Source organism: Diabrotica undecimpunctata, chromosome 3 (assembly GCF_040954645.1).
Source record: "Diabrotica undecimpunctata isolate CICGRU chromosome 3, icDiaUnde3, whole genome shotgun sequence".
NCBI lineage: Eukaryota > Metazoa > Arthropoda > Insecta > Coleoptera > Chrysomelidae > Diabrotica > Diabrotica undecimpunctata.
In genome coordinates, this window is record NC_092805.1 from 110,734,386 (window position 1) to 110,751,349 (window position 16,964).

Below are 16,964 nucleotides of genomic sequence, written 5' to 3' on the forward strand. Positions count from 1 at the left end.
GGCTTAACTGCAGTATTCTATTGTAGATAATAGTAAGCATAAGAACTGCTTTCCTGGGTAGATGTTTTAGGATTCTCCCATCGATTAAATCTTATCCTGGGGCTTTGTGAGAGTATGTATAATTATTAATATAAGTTAGTGGTGTTTTCTATCCCAAATGTAATGTAGTAGAAATTGTAAAATATAATAAAAATTTATTTAAACAAGGAAAATGTAGTTTTTGTTGGAAAGTATGCTAAATCTTTTTAGATAATATTATTTATTTGTAAAAGAACTTACCTTTGAATCGAAAGATAATAATTGTAAATTAACAAAGTTGGATAAATTTCCCTCTAATATGGGATTCAACTGTTGTTCAATAAAACTTTTGTCATAAGGGCAGCCTGTTTCATAGTAAACAGTGGCGTTTATCTGAAATAACATATATTTTAGAATAGGTATGTAAAACTTAATGTCAGTGTATAAAAGGTATATCGGATCTCATAAAGAATTTGATCTTTTAGGTAGGTACACTACTCGATGGGTCTGGATCTCAAACACTTAAAATTCGTCACGGACCTTATTGATTCTCTATACATATTTCATAAGTCTAGTAGGGGTACAGTGTTTTAAAAGTGCGCGGTCAATAAGAGTGCGCTCTCGTCGATTTTCGGAGTGCGTCGTCGAAAGGAAAAAAGTTGTAGTTTGTACCGATTAAGCGAAGTATTTGTATGTGTCTTAAGCATTTTAGGCAAATAAACACCAATAATAACGTAATTAGGTAACTTTAATTAGTTTTATCTATTTTCTTACTATATTTTGAAATTTTTGATATTGTACACAACTGTAGTTTGTAAGAATTTCGCGGTAATATTTTACCATGCTTGCAATAAACTTTGAATAATCGTATGTATCATACAGTTGTTCACAATTTTGCACTAAGATGGAGGCAGCACTAGCATTTGTTAAAACATGCTCGTTTTCTAAGAGTGCGCAGTCATTAATACTGTAAGAGTACGCGCGCACTCTTAAGGTGGGTACACATATGCGAGCCGAACGGTATACGTACCGTACGCGTACAGATCCTTGAAAAATATTCTACATCGTACTGATCGCATACTTATCTCGATCCATGGAAAGCGACAAACCAACAAAGAACACACATGTGCGAAATGATTCATTTTATTTATAATTTGGGTACTGATTTATGTTCCCGTTTTTGCTTGTTTAACAAAAATAAAAATATGTACAATAATCAGTTTACTGTTTTCTCACGTCTCTCTAGGAAGGAACACGTCATTCACACAATGTTCATTTGATGACACAATAAAAATGTTCGCTGCGTCTAGTAAGCGCCGTCCAAACTGAAAGACGAGCTTCCTTTGAAGTCGTGAAATAAACCGCAACAATTTGGTTCGCGACGAGTCACGATGAAACAGTACGCAAGCGGTTTTTTCTGCCGTACACATTAACGAATATAGCGTTCGCATACCGTATGAATACCGTTTGGCTGGTATATGTGTACCGACCTTTATAAACCAGGTATTTTTATAACGGATTAACCGTATTTTTTCTTTTGTTTAAGCATGTCTGGCAGAAAACGAACTTCTTAGCGTGCTTTATGCTCACCGGTGGTTATGGAGGCAGCAAGAAAAAGGGTTGAAAATGGAGAAAGTAAGAGAAGCGTGGCAAAATCTATAGAAATGACGGAAAGTACGTTAACAAAAAGGTTAAAAAGTACAACTTTAGCTACAAAGCTGGGAAGACACATTACTTTAACAGCAGAAATGAAAAAAGAGTTGTGCAACTATATAAAAACAATAGACAACATGTTTTATGGGTTAACTTCTAGAGCTTTAAGAAGTCTAGCGTTTGAGTTAGCTGAAATAAATAAATTAGAACATTGTTTTGATAGAACTTCAAAAATTGCAGGCAAGGGCTGACTACGTGGATTTTTGAAACGACACAAAGATGTTAGTTTGAGGCAACCCACCGTCGCCAGAGCTATTGGGTTTAATGAACCACAGTGTAAGAGGTTTTATGTAAATCTCTCGAAGGTAATGAATACATATAAATTCCCGCCACATGCAATTTACAATATGGATTATTCGAGATTTTTCACTGTCCCAAACAGGCCTCCTAAAGTTTTCTCTACAAAAGAAAAAAGGTGTATCAACAAAATATCTAGCGCAGAACGGGGAACCAATGTTCATTTGATGACACAATAAAAATGTTCGCTGCGTCTAGTAAGCGCCGTCCAAACTGAAAGACGAGCTTCCTTTGAAGTCGTGAAATAAACCGCAACAATTTGGTTCGCGACGAGTCACGATGAAACAGTACGCAAGCGGTTTTTTCTGCCGTACACATTAACGAATATAGCGTTCGCATACCGTATGCATACCGTTTGGCTGGTATATGTGTACCGACCTTTATAAACCAGGTATTTTTATAACGGATTAACCGTATTTTTTTTTTGTTTAAGCATGTCTGGCAGAAAACGAACTTCTTAGCGTGCTTTATGCTCACCGGTGGTTATGGAGGCAGCAAGAAAAAGGGTTGAAAATGGAGAAAGTAAGAGAAGCGTGGCAAAATCTATAGAAATGACGGAAAGTACGTTAACAAAAAGGTTAAAAAGTACAACTTTAGCTACAAAGCTGGGAAAACACATTACTTTAACAGCAGAAATGAAAAAAGAGTTGTGCAACTATATAAAAACAATAGACAACATGTTTTATGGGTTAACTTCTAGAGCTCTAAGAAGTCTAGCGTTTGAGTTAGCTGAAATAAATAAATTAGAACATCGTTTTGATAGAACTTCAAAAATTGCAGGCAAGGGCTGACTACGTGGATTTTTGAAACGACACAAAGATGTTAGTTTGAGGCAACCCACCGTCGCCAGAGCTATTGGGTTTAATGAACCACAGTGTAAGAGGTTTTATGTAAATCTCTCGAAGGTAATGAATACATATAAATTCCCGCCACATGCAATTTACAATATGGATTATTCGAGATTTTTCACTGTCCCAAACAGGCCTCCTAAAGTTTTCTCTACAAAAGAAAAAAGGTGTGTCAACAAAATATCTAGCGCAGAACGGGGAACCAATATTACTGTTGTATGCACAATGTGTCCTAGTGGACAATATATTCCTCCCGCATTTATATATACACCAACCAGTCCTATTGATAATGGATAATCACACTTCCCATTGTTCCATTGCAGCAATTGATTTTTTTCAACAATATAACATTATCGCATTATTAACACTTCCTCCTCATAGTAGTCACCGTATGCAGCCACTTGACAGATGTTTTTTTAGTCCGCTAAAAAAGTTTATTCCAACGAATTTGAAAAATGGCTGACAAATTGCTTCAATATTGGCTCCTGCATAATTTAAAGCTTCTACTATAACGAATGCAATGAAAGGTTTTACGGTGACAGGGATATGTCCCTTTAATAATGACATATTTACTGACGCTGTCTTTATGGCAAATTTTGTCACAGAACGAGAAGAACCTACTACAGCTACAGCAACTACGGAACTAGAAGTGTTTAACGTATAATCAGGAGTTGCTAAAAACTCTACATCTGAAATCGATTCAACCACATCAAATGTCTGAATCAGCCTCTGAAAATACTCCCAATGTTCTTGACAGTTCAACTATTGTTCTTGAGAATCCCACTACTAAGAAAAATATTCATGTTAATGAAAAAGATGCCATAATCAGAGAAATGCCTACATCTGAACCCAATTGTACGAGAAGGAATTTACAGATCAAAAACAATACCCCTCAGCTTACAGATCTGGTTTCCAACACATATGCAATAACTTTGGAAGAAGAAGTTGATATAGCTCCAGAAACTAAAACATTTGATTTATAAAACACTCCTGGAACATCATCAAGTTATATTAAATTAACAACCATTTCCGCGTTACCTAAATAAATTGTGGTTAGATCCAGAAATCGCAGAAGCAAAAAGTCGGAAATTATCACCAGCTCTCCATATAAGGACCAACTAATTGAAGAAAATGAGAAAAAAAGCCGCAATACAAACTCAAACTGGATATAACCTACCACCACCACAAGCGCTTCTGGGAGGGAGTTGGAAAAGAAAATCAGATGTGAACCTCAGACCGGCAGAGAAGACAACGCCTCATAAGAAAATTTGGAGCTGTCCAGGGTGGAACGAAACATTTAAAGAACCTATCACTGAAGACTGGATTAAGTGCAAATCGTATGCTGAGTGATGGCATGAAAAACGCAGTGCCTACGCAGGTTTTTGATCTTATAAATGTGACCTATGTTCATAAAAGTACGTGGGCAATCTTACAATCCTAAATGCGTACTTTTAAAAAGCAGGTTTGGATTGTACACTTCAATAAACCTTAAGTGCGCATTCTTGAAACACTCTACCATATCTACTACTAAGGTTTTCATTTTACAGTATATTTCCTAATTACTCTATAGTTTTTATACATCATATTATAAAGTGAAATAAATTATTAACATAAAAAGTAAAGGACTTGTTTTTAAATTATACAATTAATTGTTTCTAATTTGTAATTAACTTTTCTAATGAATGCACTTTTGATGTGCCCTGAAAGGAATAACTAAATTGTATCAAAGTAATACCGTAATACTTACACCTGGCGGATATGGCAACTGGCTTTTATTTAAACTAACACAGAACATCAGGCCAATTAGCAAATATGATACAAGATATTTCATTTTTAATTTAGTTTAATTAATTCAATCTCTTTTAGTTAACTTTAGAAACGAAGTTTCAAACACAACTGAATTCAAAAATGTATTTTACTATAACTAAGTATAAGAAAATTAAAAAGAATATTTATAATGTAATGCGGGAATATTTGTTTTGGGAAAACACAAACTTGATCTACCAACCTCTGTCTCGTAACCTTCAAATTTACATAATTGCTGCTAACACACACTGCCCATGACAAAATGTAACATAAGATTAAAGACAATTCCTAATAGATAAATAAACCACATCTAAACTTTAATTAAACCGTAATGATAATATTACTGAAAAAAAAAAAAATAAGGAAATTAAAATAAAATTAGTTTAAGCATTGTTTATTAAAATATAAAGAGGTAGGTAATTAAAAAATGATAGCTATAAATACAACTAAAATTTTCCACATATTGTAACTGTTATAAATAATACTTTTAAGGTATAAATAAAGTCAATTGTTATATTGAAATTATTTTGCCAATTTTTACCACATTTTTTATTCAATGTTATACGTAAGCTGCAATATCTATCAGTTCGGCTGAAGCTAAAGGTCAACTAATTTGATAATGTTAAAATATGATCTGCTTTTCATCAAAATATTGCATTAGACGAGAAGCGAGGAAAGATGTAAACCTCAGTTATTTTAAATTTAACTGTAAAAACAGAAACACAGTGGGGAACCACTATTAAATTAGGTCTGGTAAACAATATATATAAATTGCAAAACACCCATTTAGTGTTAATTTTTTTACGTGAAAAAATGGACGAGAGGCGTATGCAGCATTAAAAGAAGCCACTAAAAGTATGGGCTTAATAATAAACACCAACAGAACAAAATACAATAAAATAAGTAATTGTATACCTGCGAGCGTTCTTCAACGCTAAAAATATCACTCTCGCAGAGATAATTCGCAGAATTTACAATTCCAACGGGTGCTCAATATCCTTTATAAAGCCTCAATTATATCGACAAATACAAAAATAAAATTCTACAAAACAGTAATGCCTACAACCCGTTCTAAAATATGATTCAGAGACCTGAACTCAAGCAAACAGTAATGAAAATAAAAGGATATTTCAAAAGAAAAGTACTAAGACGAATCTATGAAGAGTGAATGACAATGGAATATTGAGAAGACGATATAACTTTGAACTTTTTTACCCAATAGATAGATATATTTAGAGAAGTGGCCTTTTGGTCTATTCTACTACGACCTGTTTAGATCTATTGTGGTTCTCTAGTCCTAGATAACATTCTCTAGCATGACCATTTTTAAAAAGTCTAATAGCTTCGAGACTGTACCTTCCATGTAGCTATTTGCGGTGGTCATCATCTAATAATCCCATCAGCTTTAAGTGCCTATTCAGCTTACAGTGCCCTGTTAGAAAACCTACTATGGCTTTGACTGTTTTCCTGTCTTTGCTTATTAGGTCTGCCGTAAATTTTGGCGAATGTTCTGTAATAAACTGTTTCGCCTGTCTTTGTCCTGGTGAATTCCGTCACCATTCCAGAGATTTGTGAGCTACCCACTTCCTTGTAGCCGTCCTTGTTACCCAGTATAATACAATATAATAAAATAGGACGATAATGCAGATGAAACAAACTGATCCAGCTAGAAAAACGTTCATTGTGATATATCCATATCCATTGGTCAGCGGAGAAGAAGATCTAGAACAAAGTTTCTTCATGGATTATATCAATCAACATCGATGGCAATTCGAGAAACATAAGAATACCAGTGGATATAAACGACTTAAGAGAAGTTTTTGACGAGGCTATGATTCACACAGGTTTGTAAATCTAGAATGATAATGCTGATTTATTTTTAATTTAATCGCAGCAAATGTATCTAGCACCAACAGACCATTATAAGAGCAGTAGGTTTAGGTGTTAGTTGTCTTAGTAAATATTAAACGGCTGAGGCAGTAGGTGTTAATTTGTGTGCGGTTTAAAGAGCCACTTGGCAGATTAGGGCCATATTAAAACAATATAAGACAAACATTCACATGCAAATGATTATTTTTGATCTCTTCATGTCGGAGAGATAGGCATCTAACTTTAAATGAGGTTTGAGACATAGATATGCTAACAAATCCTACTCTCTAGTCTCCGAATACTTAGTGCCAAGTAACCACGAAATGCATTGCGTACAATTAATATACCGTATGTAACTGACAAGAGAGGGTGAACGGGGAGTTTCCGGCACTTACAAAAGAATTCGACTAAGGGATGGAAAATTCCTGCAAAAATCAGATGGATTTAAAACTCCAGATGTCGCCACACTATCCACCATCGCCAACTCCCCTAGCTACAGATCGAAAATTGTACTGGAAAAATTACAACTACTCACAAGCATCAAACTAAAAGGCTAGATGGATCAAAATAATAACGAACTACAAAAGAATTGGAAAATACTGATATGTTTTGTAGACTCTTATGATAAATGAATAAATTGAAAAGTAAAGTACTCTAAAAGTGTGCAAAAAATATTTAATTCATAACTAAACTCTTTCGGCTCTCATCAGAGCTATGGCCAAATTTATAAAAATACCACCACGAAAAAAAGATTATATCGTTTAAAAGAGGATCAAATTTTTTTTCTCGAAATTAAACAAGCTTTAAAAAGTTATAAAAAAGGCAGCAAAAACACACATTAAAGGTTTGGCTATGGTACGGGTGCATTCATTTATCCTTCTGGAGAGAGCTAAGTCTAAATTGGTTATTATTATTATAATATAGTATTTAGTAGTAGTATTTAGCAAATTATTGTTATTTTGCTTTGAGCAATTGAGCAGTATGCCTTTATAGTTTTCTGTTCTTCCTAATGGCAAAACTTAATTAATTTCCGACAAATTAACAAAGAGAATATAGTCTTATAACTGTTATTGCAAACGTAAGCGTATTATTGTACGTTACTATAAAACTTATCAAGAACAAGGTTGGTATTTTCCATCATAATAATAGAAGACTATAGGCGTATGGTAAAAGAAATTAAAAATTAAAATTAAAAAAAAAAAAAAATGTTTAGTGAAAATGTGTGTTACATTTTTACATTCAAATGAATAAAAATAGAGATTTCAACCATTTTTTGTCCTCCATTACAATGCTTTCTCTAGTTACTATACTACTTGTACTACTCTAGTTAATATACTACTACTCGGGGTATTACATAATATTGCCAACAGACTGCACATAATTTTGCAGGTTGAGCAGTATAATTAAAAAAAATTGATTTTATACAGTATATTGCACAATCTTTCAATATTACCTGGCAACGTCATATAAAGTGATCTTAGAGATATGGAGTTATTCTCAATAGCTATTTGTATAACAAGGGAGCAAAGTTTTTTTCTTTTCCTCCCAAGAATCAAACTTCGGGCAGTAATCATTGAAGAGAGGAAAAGTAGCACTTTGCTCCCATTTTATATACATGATTTTTCCACCTCCCTCAAATAACAAGTCATTTTTTCAATCTTAAATAATTTCGGTAAGATAGTTTCGAAACAAATTCAGATTTCTGCTTTAATCTGGAGCCTTCTAAAAATTGCAAGGCATGGCCAAACGATGATAAAGATGTTAATAGAGACATGGGGAATCTAAAATTTGCATTCCACGACATGTCTATTCATCTAAGCAGAAATCCTAACGAATTTGTTTCTCGTACTCATACAGAGTAGATCCGAAGAAAATGAAAAAGACAGAAAAGATTTTATTTCACGTTCAAAGCGTCTATGTACCTATTGATACGTATTTCGCTTTAATAAAGCTCATCAGAATAGTTATTCATAGCCGTTCTTAACGTGAAAAATAAAATTCTCTGTCTTATTAGAAGTAACAATAACATGACTTCGTTATGGACGCAATAGCGACATCTGATAGAAAAATCGGTAAGATAGTTTCGAAACAAATTCAGATTTCTGCTTTAATCTGGAGCCTTCTAAAAATTGCAAGGCATGGCCAAACGATGATAAAGATGTTAATAGAGACATGGGGAATCTAAAATTTGCATTCCACGACATGTCTATTCATCTAAGCAGAAATCCTAACGAATTTGTTTCTCGTACTCATACAGAGTAGATCCGAAGAAAATGAAAAAGACAGAAAAGATTTTATTTCACGTTCAAAGCGTCTATGTACCTATTGATACGTATTTCGCTTTAATAAAGCTCATCACAATAGTTATTCATAGCCGGCTATGAATAACTATTCTGATGAGCTTTATTAAAGCGAAATACGTATCAATAGGTACATAGACGCTTTGAACGTGAAATAAAATCTTTTCTGTCTTTTTCATTTTCTTCGGATCTACTCTGTATGAGTACGAGAAACAAATTCGTTAGGATTTCTGCTTAGATGAATAGACATGTCGTGGAATGCAAATTTTAGATTCCCCATGTCTCTATTAACATCTTTATCATCGTTTGGCCATGCCTTGCAATTTTTAGAAGGCTCCAGATTAAAGCAGAAATCTGAATTTGTTTCGAAACTATCTTACCGATTTTTCTATCAGATGTCGCTATTGCGTCCATAACGAAGTCATGTTATTGTTACTTCTAATAAGACAGAGAATTTTATTTTTCACGTTAAGAACGGCTATGAATAACTATTCTGATGAGCTTTATTAAAGCGAAATACGTATCAATAGGTACATAGACGCTTTGAACGTGAAATAAAATCTTTTCTGTCTTTTTCATTTTCTTCGGATCTACTCTGTATGAGTACGAGAAACAAATTCGTTAGGATTTCTGCTTAGATGAATAGACATGTCGTGGAATGCAAATTTTAGATTCCCCATGTCTCTATTAACATCTTTATCATCGTTTGGCCATTCCTTGCAATTTTTAGAAGGCTCCAGATTAAAGCAGAAATCTGAATTTGTTTCGAAACTATCTTACCGATTTTTCTATCAGATGTCGCTATTGCGTCCATAACGAAGTCATGTTATTGTTACTTCTAATAAGACAGAGAATTTTATTTTTCACGTTAAGAACGGCTATGAATAACTATTCTGATGAGCTTTATTAAAGCGAAATACGTATCAATAGGTACATAGACGCTTTGAACGTGAAATAAAATCTTTTCTGTCTTTTTCATTTTCTTAAATAATTTATTTATATAACTAACTGATAAAATTTATTAGAAAACTAAAACTAACAAGTAGGTACAGTATAGCTGTATGTTCGTAATTGCATCCTAAATATGTTTAATTTTTTGTTGGGCAATTTTTATAATTAATGTTAAATGTGCAATTTTGAGCAGTGATTATTTGAATAGCACTAGAAGTGAGTTCTGGGGGCAACGTGGTTTTTGTGATATTTTTATTAACACTGTTATTATACATTTGGTATCACCCGAAAGTGCTCGTAATTGGCTGATTACAGTCTACTTCTTCAACTTCAGTGACTTCCATAATTTGGTCCGAAATTTTTCGCTTTTTGCAAGAGCTTGCTGTACATACTCTTCAACAATAATCATAGACTTCCAACACCGTGTTGCTTTAAAGCGAGAATATCTGTTCCAGAATTTATAAGTAAACTTGCCGAGGTTCTTCTGAAACTATGACCGGTAAAATCTATAGCATTAGGCAGTTTTAAAAATTCTGCAATTTTTGTAGGTATTTTAGCAATACATTTTTTTCCAACCAGTTGTTTGATACATTTTCCTGCTCTATAGTAGACAAATAAACGTGACTGATCCATCTTAGGACATAACGATATATATTTCCTATAAATGTCAATATAATTAGGGCCATTTCCCGGTGAAGCATTGATTACCAACGTTCTCCGCATATTTGTTTTAGTATTTGGTTACTATTAAAATTGGACCTGTATCTTTAACATCTGTAGTGACCATTTTAACGAGCTCGTAACACCTGCATGCTCCTGAAATTCCGAAAATGAAGAGAACCTACAAAACAAAAGAATAAGAATTAAAAAATATTTGGTGACGCTGCGATTCGAATTTGCACCTACAATGCAATATTTAACATTGAGCGGCGCATCAACTAGTTGAGCTACCATTATTTGTTTATTATAATTATTTATTTTTTGGGAGCTTCTAGTAAAAATTTATTTACTTCCTTCCTCTCTGGAGAAGATTTTTGCCTCTATGTCCCTGGTTTTGTCTTTTTAAGAAAGTAATTCATTTTGGGTATTTAGTATTCACATTTCAAGCACGGTACATAGCATCGAATATTTGGATCACAATGTAGATGCTTTTATTGTATTTGCTAATATTGAAAAATGCCCCATTTGCTCCAAATGCCAAACATAACATTTTCTGAGTCAGTATAAATATGCTTTTCTTCGACCCATTGTTTAAAATACTGTTTTCCGTACTTTTCTTTGGATTTTGGGGGTAATAAAGATTGGACTGTTACATTAACTTGTTCCAAAATATCTGGTGGTTTATTAATTTGCTTGAATCACTCATTTTTAAATATTATTTTATATTTTGTAAATATATATATATATATATATATATATATATATATATATATATATATATATATATATATTATGTGTACACACTTTGAAAGTACTAATCTGTCAATCGACCATGGCATGCTATAAAATTTAAAATCATAAATTTGAAAACCGGATGAATATATGAATTGAAGTCAAATTATTAATGTAAAAATTCTTAAATCAAAATAACAATTTACTGTTTTTTACCATTTTGCAAAATATAGGGTGTTTGCCCTTTGATTGAATAACGCCATTCAATCACACGACTAGTTATTTTGTCAAATTTAATGCAATTAAAAAGTTCAATAGCATGGCTGATTGAAAAGCCGCCATATTATTAACGTAATTTGTTTCTTGACCACCGCGCCGCTAGTAGCACCAGTTAACTGGTTGAAAAAAAAATAGAAAAAACTGACACCTCTACTTATTGATAGTAATGTTCTGATAAGTATATCGAAAGTGGATCGCGGACCTTTGGACACCAGGAAAAATTGTGAATTTTAGAAATGGAGTTTATAGAATAGGCACAAAAACAGGAACTATTAAAAATTGGTTTGTGCGACAACCAAAAACTATAATGATAAAATTTTAGATACCTACTCCGACATATTTACGAGAAGCTGTGACGGTAGAATCAAAGTTTGGGATCAAGGTTTTCAAAAATGCTCATGTAAACCAGCACAAAAACAATGCCGTATCATGAGATGTGCTTGCTTCAAAAAAAAAGTTCTTTGTTGATCTAAATGTCATAGCAGTTTAAGTTGTGTCGATAAATAATTTAAATGTAACATGAGAATTATTAATAACCTCATCTGTGAAGTAAATAACATCATTTTAGAAGTAAGACATCATAACGCGTTGTTCAATCAAATAAAAGAGCTAGCCGTGCAACTAGATGACTTTTTCAATTAGCTGTTTGATTACACGAATGATCGTCGTCTAGCTAGCTGACCTGCTAAACGTTATCTTCGTGGTCGTCAGCCACTCGGCTAATCGACATTCAGACATATAGTGAATGGCGTTGTTCAATCAAAGCACTAGCTGTTCTACCGAACGGCTAATTTAACCATCTGGCTGCGACATAGATACTTATATGTAATATAATATAGTATAGGGCATCTATAAGTTATTTCATCGATGACATATATCATGACGTCACTTTTACTTTTACTCCCTAGCTCCTGTATGTTACGTTGCATCAATTAATATACAACTATTTATTTTAATGGCTTTGTATTGCTTGATCCATTCAGCCACGATGTATAATAAATACTTTTTGCTACAATATTAAATATAAGGATACTATATACATATATGCGCACATATACACACTTATACAACTACAATATATTTATTATTTTAATTTTCTATTTTAATTCTGCATAGACATGATCTACTGCTTTCTAGTTGAATACAATATGTATATTATTTTGATACTGGTAAACCCACACACTATATTTTAGTAGCAGCTCGTATCCATTAGAGCTAGTGGCAACGGTGAACTGCCATCGCATACATAATCAACTACCTTCATAAACTGATTTATTTATTAATTATATCATTCTTAATGTGACTATCAATGTAGTAAAAATCGATATTAGACCAAAAAAGTATTACGTAATACTAAGCGTTTTTTAACTTGTTACTAAACTTGTTTACTTATTAATCCTGTTGACTAATTAGTTTTCTATATAGGACTATAGTATATTTGAAGAATAAGCTGGAGTAAATTCTCAGAAAAAAAACTAAATTGTTAAGCATATTTTAGTACGTGTGCTTTTCGTACAACGTCAATATTGTAGCTTATTTTACGTTGGGTTTGACTACTTAAATAGAAATTTTTCCATGTCACATGGACTATCGTAAAATTTAAATACCTGCTATTGTTAGAACTGTGTATGCTAGGGATGATTCAGCTGGCCATAGACGTACTTTAAGGGTATTACATTATTCGTTTCGGTTTGTTAGATATTTAAACCATTTTCAAAGTATATTATATTTATATAAATCTGTTTATTTTAGTAACGTTATTTATGGTTATTTTTGTCGTTATGATAATGACCCATTAAATAACAAGAAAAGAAAGAAACTCTTAAAATACATAGGTATTTAGTTAATGGTCTTTTGATAGTTTAGATAGAAAAAGTCGATTAGCGAAAGATGGTTTCTGATAAATGTGAACGCTATCTTTAATAGTATAAATTTCGATTTTGTTTGGAAAACCAATGATTAATAAAATGGTTAATGGTCTTTAAATAGTCATTCATTAATATCAGAAAATTTTTGTTCAGTCGATTATAAGCGAGTGAAGAGATCTAACACAGTTGTTTTTTGCAAGAGTGAATACTGAGTTTATATACGTGTGATTATACACCAGTTAAAAAAAAGTTGAATTATTTATCACTTAACGAAAAGAGTGTTATCCTTAATGTCTACAATTATTTTAAGTAACACAATCCTTCCAATACTGTTGATAGTATAGTTGAAATTTCGTCTAAAGTAATAGGATAATTCAAAATCAACTGTATATAACATTTTAAAAGAGGAAAAATCAGCTCTTATACCGCCACCCAAACCGAGACCTGGAAGACCAAAATTGTCGAAAGTGAATGTGGATGAATTTTTCAAAAATGCAATTCGTAGAATGGTCCACTCATTTTTTTTAACAAATACCAACTTTAGATAAAGTTTTACAAGCCATTAGCGACGATCCCGATTTACCCACAATAAGTAGAGACAAACTTTGGAAAGTTTTGCATTTGTAGGGAGAGCTTGGAAAGACAAAACTATAAAAAAATGTCGACAAGCATTTCTGGAAGGATATTCAACTGGTTTCAAGGAACCAACAGGTAAATGTCGACGATTAATTGTTACCCATATAGGTAGTATGAATGGATTTCTTAAGAAGGGTTTACTTTTGTTTGAATCAAAAAAGACCTATGATTATCACAAAGAGATGAACGGAGACGTGTTTGAAGAATATTTCGAACAGATGATTGAATTCATACCTAAAAATTTAGTTATTGTGATGGACAATGCAAGTTACCACTCTAGATTAGTTGAACGTTTACCAACTACTCAATGGAGGAAAGATGAAATTGCAATGTGGTTAACTTCTAAGAATTTAATCTTTGACGATACAATGACAAAAGCAGAATTATTAGAGATTGCTAAAATTGAGGAGATAGCCAAAAAACGAGGAATTGAAATACTTCGCCTACCACCGTATCATTGCGAGCTAAATCCGATTGAATTAGTATGGGCCGAAGTTAAAGGTAACGTTGCTCGAAATAATACAACTTTTAAATTGTCAGATGTTACTAATCTTTTTCATAAATCAATATCCGAAGTAACGACTGAACATTGGCAAAAATGTATTAATCACGTTATAAATATTGAGAAAAATATGTGGGAGCTTGATCATGTAATAGATAGCAGTATAGGACCTATAATAATTCATCCCGGATCGGATAACACTTCGTCTGAAACAGAATATGAGGAAGCTTAACTTTAAACTGTAGCTCAGAAGTTTATTTTACATTTGAACTAATTACCGTCAACTTCATTGTTTATTTTTTATTTATTTTTTATCGCTAATATAATTTTCATTCTTATTTCCAATATTATTAGTACTAAGAATATTATTATTTATTAATAGGAATATAAAAAAAACTAACAGTTTTTGTGAATGTATTTTACGTTTCAGTATAATTTATTGTATTTTATTATTTTATATTAACTGTATGTTTCACAAATAATAGAATTTTTATTCTTTTTATGTGTTTTTTTTTATTTTAAACCAGTATTGGATTGGATTAATTTCGTTGTTCTAAATATCCAAATAAATTTAAAGCAAACTTTTCTTTTAAGATTACGTTTTAGTTAGAAGATGTGCACGCCTATGTATTTTGAGGTTCGAAGATGAGTATTCTGAGAATTTACTCCAGCTTATTCTTTAAATATACTATAAAACCATTTAGTCATAAAGGAAATCACTGATTTAATAATTATTATTTTAAAACATCTACAAATAATTTTACTCAATGGATCAACTATGATTTAATTATTTATAATAAGTTTCAAAAGGATATGGAAATCCCAATGCAAAACACTTTTTTTAACTTAGAGGTAACAGAAAACAAGATTTTTTAAATAAAAATAAGTTATAGTGGTAGTTAGATAGATATACTCAATCAGTTGATTCTTTGACAGTTAAGTCAATTAACCCATTAGCGCCTGCAGTCACCATAATGGACCCAGCTGTAAAGGTATTGTTTAACACAATAAAATTATAATAAAACTGGCAACCAACATTACATTTACTGCATGTATCCTTTATTTAGACTTGTCTGAACCTGCGTTGATGAATACTCATCACTGTTTTATTAGATTTTACAAGCTAAGGAAGTTAGAAAATTGTGTTATAGTAAAAAGTGTTTGATAATGGACATCCGATTTATGTAAATAAATTTTCAGTACCTTTTTTTGGGAATACTAGGATTAAATCGATTTTACTTATTTTAAAAGGTCTTAAAATATAACGTATTGTGCATATTTTTGTATTAAAATTACAAGGGGCAGTTAAAAATTCATGTAAATATTGCTGTACCCATTTGAACCCACTAGGCGGTTATGTAGTCAAAATATATCTTTCTATAATTTCAGTGGAATTACACTACAGGAAGCTTCAGATATTGCATATGAAGAAGATGATGTAACATACATTTTTATTGAGCCGCCTGAATCAAATTTCCTTACGGATGAGGATTTGGGTGACGAAGACGAAGGTAATGACCCGGATAACTTGAATCCTTGTCAAGTTCGTGTTGGTGCGGAAGTTGTATTTGCAGACTCTGAACGTCTAGGAAGTGTACAATCAGACCTAGAAGCAAGCTATGATAAGGATTTGCAGAACGTAAATAGTTCTTATGAAATAAAAACTAATACAAATCCCCGAATAGTAATTGATCTGCCAGAACCTACAACTTATATTGACGGAGACCTTCATTATACGTCGCGCAACTTTCCAAAAGGGGATTGCAGTAAATATTCAGAGATGAGTTGTGCGCAACTGTTTGAATTATTTATTACTAATGAGTTGCTAGAAATGATAGTATAGTTATCTGAAACAACAAAATATGCTCTACTGATAAATCAACCGAACCCTAACGTGACACTTCCTGAATTGAAAGTATTTATGGGAATTCTCTTAGTAAGCGGACATAATAAGCTACCATCTAAAAGAAGCTACTGGCAGAGAAGCCCTGACATGCAAAATATTCTGGTGTCTGATGTCATGAGACGTGACAGGTTTTTACAAATTTGTCGTTTACTCCATTTTGCAGACAATAATAATATAGATAAAAATGACAAAATGTACAAACTAAGATCACTTACAGATATGTTAAAAAAATCGTTCATAGAGCATTTTGTCCCAGAAGAAAATATAGCTTATGATCGATGATACGCTACTTTGGGCATCATGGGTGCAAACAGTTTATCGGAGGAAAGCCTGTAAGGTTTGGCTATAAGATGTCCACATTGACAAAAAGGATTGGTCTGTGAAACACTATAATATATCGAATTCATTTACGATAAATTGACATAGAATAGGTATTTAGCTTACCGCATTTTATGCAGGTGTTACCACTGAACTTTAAACAAAAGAAACAATGATGAAACGATGAAATCAAAATGCATATTGCTCGGACTGCATATTAAAAACGGACTGAACCAAGAAAAGTTGTATTTCTTTTATAAG

At 32.4% G+C, this 16,964-nt stretch overlaps 1 protein-coding gene across 3 annotated transcripts in view; it reads right to left on the reverse strand.

Moving 5' to 3' along the window:
* The window catches only part of LOC140437229 (uncharacterized), a 53,810-nt gene extending 48,977 nt beyond the window's left edge, over window positions 1-4,833 (reverse strand). For 2 of the 3 annotated variants that reach the window (XM_072526612.1, XM_072526610.1), the window contains exons 1-2: window positions 4,624-4,833; window positions 280-411 (exon numbers count right to left, since the gene is read on the reverse strand). In XM_072526612.1, coding sequence (XP_072382713.1) covers window positions 280-411; window positions 4,624-4,707 — 216 coding nt within the window. In that variant the 5' untranslated portion in view covers window positions 4,708-4,833. The remainder of the gene's footprint in view (window positions 1-279; window positions 412-4,623) is intronic. The other variant, XM_072526611.1, reaches the window with a different exon arrangement.
* Window positions 4,834-16,964: the final 12,131 nt, after the last annotated feature.